At 42.1% G+C, this 4871-nt stretch overlaps 1 protein-coding gene across 1 annotated transcript; it reads right to left on the bottom strand.

The window, feature by feature from the left end:
* Window positions 1-500: 500 nt before the first annotated feature.
* LOC141168481 (posterior protein-like) lies at window positions 501-3400 on the bottom strand. The gene has a single exon (XM_073655060.1). It carries the CDS (start codon window positions 2810-2812, stop codon window positions 1166-1168), a length of 1647 nt encoding a protein of 548 aa, XP_073511161.1. The 5' UTR covers window positions 2813-3400; the 3' UTR covers window positions 501-1165.
* Between the last annotated feature and the right edge of the window lie 1471 nt (window positions 3401-4871).

The raw sequence follows: 4871 nt of genomic DNA, 5'->3' as shown, positions 1-4871 counted from the left end.
ACAGACTCTCTCATCAGCTGGGCCTTGTTAGGATTAAGTTTGAGACCTGCCTTCTCAAGGAGTGTTAACAGCTCATTCAACAATGTGTAGTGCTGATCTTTTGTGTCAGTTTGGAGCAGAACGTCATCTACATATTGTACAATGCAATCAGGTTCTGAAAAAGATGACAAAATTTCAACCATACACTTATGAAAGTAGGTAGAACTGGACCTGAATCCTTGTGGCAACCGACAAAATGTTGTTTCCCTTGAAATGTGAAAGCAAATTTGTATTGACAGTCAGGGTGTAAGGGAATGGAGAAATATCCATTTGAGATGTCTATTGATGAATATACTGTGGAGGAGGGTTTGAGTGCTGTCATCATGTCAGGCATTTTGGCAACCACATTAGTGACAGGAGGGGTACACTTGTTTAAAGCTCTGTAGTCCAATGTCGGACGCCAACCATTTCTTTTCTTAACTGGCCATAGCGGCGCATTATTGGTGGATTGGCATTCCCTGATGACATTTTGAATCAGCAAATCATCCAGTATTCTCTTAATGTAGGGGACTGACTCTGGTGGTATTTTATACTGCCTTTGGGGTGGGGGATCAGGACCCTCTACCATTACTACCATGTTGGACACTTTGCCACATTGGGTTTTTGAATTTGCCCACACACTGTTATGTTGCCACAAGATGTCAGCCAATATTTCATCATCTGTTCTCAATATCATGACTGGATCTAAAGATTGAGCACCTTTGATGGAATCAATACCATAATTGTCAGTAACCATTTTTAAACAGCCTTTATACCGTGATCCTCTCCACAACATCCAGTTGCATAAATCAAGAATAAGTCCATATTCCTTCATAACATCTGACCCAATAATGGTACCTTCATGTGTTGGTGAAAGATATAAGCCATGCTCAACACATAGATCTCCCAGGTTTATTGTCACTGGTAAAGATTGTTCTGAAGATACTAACTGTCCTCCAAACCCTCTCAGAAAAATGTGTTTACCACCAGGGTCTTTAATCAAATCCAGATTAGTCAAACTGACAGCAGCCCCTGTATCCAGTAAAATGTTTGTACGATGGCCCCCTACCGTACCCTGAATACGGGGTCTCCCGCCCTTGTCCCTGCTAAGCTGACTCACTAGGGACAACACTGGGGCCTGACATCCCTATTGTTTTACATAAGGATTTGTTGGAGGTGGGGTCTTTAATTCCTCTGGCTTTTCTGCCATTGCCTTCCCAATCTTCCTCAGTTCATCCAGAAGTGGGCCATATAATGTAACTTCAGGAAGACTATGCTCTCCATCCCTTGCATTATTTGGTTCTTGTCTTTGCTTCCTATTATTAAAAGGTCTATTATTGATAACTCTTCTACTACTTCTACATTCTTTCATAGTGTGACCTGTGTAACCACATTTATAACATTTTCCAACAAACCTTACTTTGCCTTCATTTTTGACTACCTCTGATATCCTCTTTTGGGGCTTGTTGTCATGACTTGTATCCTGAATCCAATCCTTTAATATATTTACAAAGGCTTGATAGGAATTTGCATTCCTCAAGGCAACCTTTGTTGGATAATCAACAAAAGTGCATTTGTTAGCCATTGAATATAGAAAACTGCTATCATCAGGAGACATGTCAGGGCAGTTATAGGTAGAACGATATAATGTCAAATATTCACTGCAAAAAATAATTGGATCATCTCCTCTATTTAATTTTGCATTTTCTAAGGCATTAGTACCTCTCATATCTCGTCCCCCCATAACTCTCTTTAATTCCTGTACTCTGTCACTAGCATTTCCCCAATTACATTCAAGATCTGCAGATAATCCTCTGTGAGCTCCTACAGGGGGCTGCAGTTTTTCACAAAGTTGAGATGGGAGCCATACCCGAAGTAAGGCACATGCAGCTCTATTACCCAGACTGTATTGAGTCACTACTGCCTCTAACTTATTGGAAAGACTAATGGCTGAGGCACTTGTATTAAATTTTCCTAATATCTGGCATAGATTTGTCTTATCCTGTATGGATAGTGTTGTGGATTGGACTAAATTGTTGCTGTTACTAAGCAAATTGTCTCTCCTTTGTCTGCTTCCTCCTGACTCAGGAGTAAAGAGAGAGGAACTATGATCTGGGTTATCCTCAGGGTTATCAGCCGTGCACACAGGCTGCTCCTCCCCTCTTTTCCAATCTCTTTCCTTCTGATCAGCAGACTTGCACATTTGATTACAATAACAATGGTTATTCCCTCTAGTACATTCTTGTGATTTCAAGGACATAATACAATGTTCTTTTAGCTCCAATTTTACATTAGCATCATGCAACTGGTTCCTAAGTATTGTCATATCGTCATTATACTCTGCTTCCTTTCCTTCTAGCAAAGCAATACGCTGTTCCCTAAGTTTACATCTCTCCTTATACTCCTCCAGCTTATCTTCTAATTCACAATTTTGGTAATTCATATTGTCTACCTCATCCCTTAGGTCTTCACACTCACAATTATGATCTTCAGCACTAGCAATAGCCAGACTGACTTCCTGTTCAATTTTGTCCACTTCACCTCTTAATTGAGCTTTCTCTGAATACCAGTGCAATTCCTTTTGCTCTGCAATTCCTTTCATCTTCAACAACATACACAAAACATTTGCTAACTTCTCTTTCTTTGCTTTCTTTTTCGACAATTTACTTTTGTTATCATTCTGCCCTTCACATTGTTTCATAAGGTCATTAAACTGATGTGTCAATGCATCATCTGCACAAGTACTGAACTGAGCAGAGGCATATTTTTCAATAAATTTACTGACTATTTCCATGTTAATTACGTCCAACTATTTTCACAGAAGACAACAAAAATAAACAAATCTGCTTTCCAAACAAAAATTACAAATTAACTAAACACAATACAGAAACCAGTGAATATCACTTCACTAAAACAGGGACTCAAGATTGAATATAATCTTTTCCCTTAGGCAATTACTGCCACAGTCTTGTGACTTTACCTATATCTGACCGACAGTGTCTCATGCCCTTCATCAACTACAGATCCAAGATCCAGGCCAAGAGTGATCTCCTATTGAAGCATAAGGCTACTTCCCCTTAACATGAGATTTAGACTTTTAACCTCTACCTCACTTTCTTCTCAGAGATGTCTGGTTTTACCCTTTAGATCTTATGAGAACTTCAATGAACAGGGTGCTACCCTAACTTTACCGGCAACAATTCAACAAACAAATAAACAATCCACTAAACAAATAGACAAACAGGCCTGAACCTAGCAGAAAGATATTGATCAACATAAAATATAATGAATGTATAAAATCTAATTAAAGGAATGTATGCTTACCAGATAAGCGCGTCCGCTCACTGATGAAGAATATCACGGAACTTCCAGTTAATATCTTAGGCGTTTCAGTTTCCACGAACCCGCGTGTCACTTGTCCACCGATAAGATATTCTCCTTGAGTCTGTCTCCTTGAAGAAGAGGTTTTCTTGCCTGGTCTAGGAACCGGATTTTCTCAGGCACTTGGTTGAAACAGTTGGGAACTTCTAGGTTCTGCGTAGAATGTTGTTTTTCCACGATCCACTGGGGTGCCAAATGTAGATTACACTAGGACACAAAAACAGGATCTGTATTCAAGTTCACCACAGAAGGTGTGTGTACCTGTATCATCCAGGAGGCTGGAGGGCCTATACTTATTCCATATGTAGATGCAACCTTTACTTTATCACTAAAACAAAGGACATCACACAAAGAACACCGGCCTTTTCGCCTAGCAGGTTAACAACCTTGTACCTAGTGTCTCTTGATAGAGTCCTGGAAATATCCAGCACTCAAAGTTCAGTCATTCCTATGATATATATATATATTGTACCTGTTGGCCTCCAACAGTTTATCTACCTAAAATATTTAGTGCTGGTGAGATGCAGCCTCTACTAATGATTGATCATCATTTGCTGGCCTGTACAATAGCAGAAACCGCTCTGCCACCCATCTACAAGGATGGGGCTGAGCAACTGAGCAGGTGTGACCACCATATGACCAAACATACGAAGTGGACATTCTGAGAAGGGAAGTATTATAAACAATAAGTAACAGCTAAATCTGCACACAGGGAACTTTTTTTTTATCCCAATCACTCCATGTGAAACATTATAATGTTTTGCTTGATCTAATAGAGAAATGTAATATTGTACAGAGAGGCTGATGGTCATCGGTGGGGACTTTTCAGATCACCTGGCACATGCCGTGTGGCGCCCCTGAGGGTTCAGCCGCCACAGGGGTACTGCACCTCAGCTTGAGGTGTGGTATCTCCTCTTCCAGGTGAGGATGGAGCACTTCTCAGGACCCTACTTCACCATTCAACACTACACCACTCCTGTCCTGTAGGGGGCCTAAATGCACCAGGGTGCTGCCCCGGCCCGGGATATAGGATATGGGGGGAACCAAAGTTAGGAACCTGCAGCCTACTGAAGATACACGGTCCTCGTTCTCTGGCCTTGAGACGAGGAGCGGGTCAGAGTTAACCACTGCCTCTACCCGGTCAAGGTCCCTACCTAAGAAGGCCTGGAGGGGAGCAGAGGAGACAAGCTCCACAGGCAAAAGGATCCCTGGGGGATACGGACGGAGCGGCATACGACACCTGTATTTCTTACTCTGGCCTAGTCAGAGGGACTCCCGCTGCAAGAGGGGTGACCGGCCCCCGATATCTGACTTTGTTACTTCACGTCTCAGTCAGAAAAGCCCGGAGGCTTAGTGGATCCCAGGAGGGATACGGACGGAGCGGCATACGCCACCTGTACCTCTCTACCTGCGTTTATCCAGTGGCACCCGGCCTTACACCTAGTTCTAACCACACATACAGTCAGGAGAAG

Source organism: Phyllobates terribilis, unplaced genomic scaffold (genome assembly GCF_046119375.1).
Source record: "Phyllobates terribilis strain yellow unplaced genomic scaffold, ASM4611937v1 Scaffold_1__5_contigs__length_1240528914, whole genome shotgun sequence".
NCBI classification, from domain to species: Eukaryota; Metazoa; Chordata; class Amphibia; order Anura; family Dendrobatidae; genus Phyllobates; species Phyllobates terribilis.
This window is presented reverse-complemented; position numbering and strand designations above follow the sequence as displayed.

Bases quoted from the DNA above. Each gene is read 5' to 3' on its own strand.
- LOC141168481 (XM_073655060.1), bottom strand. From the start codon at position 2,812: ATGGAAATAGTCAGTAAATTTATTGAAAAATATGCCTCTGCTCAGTTC.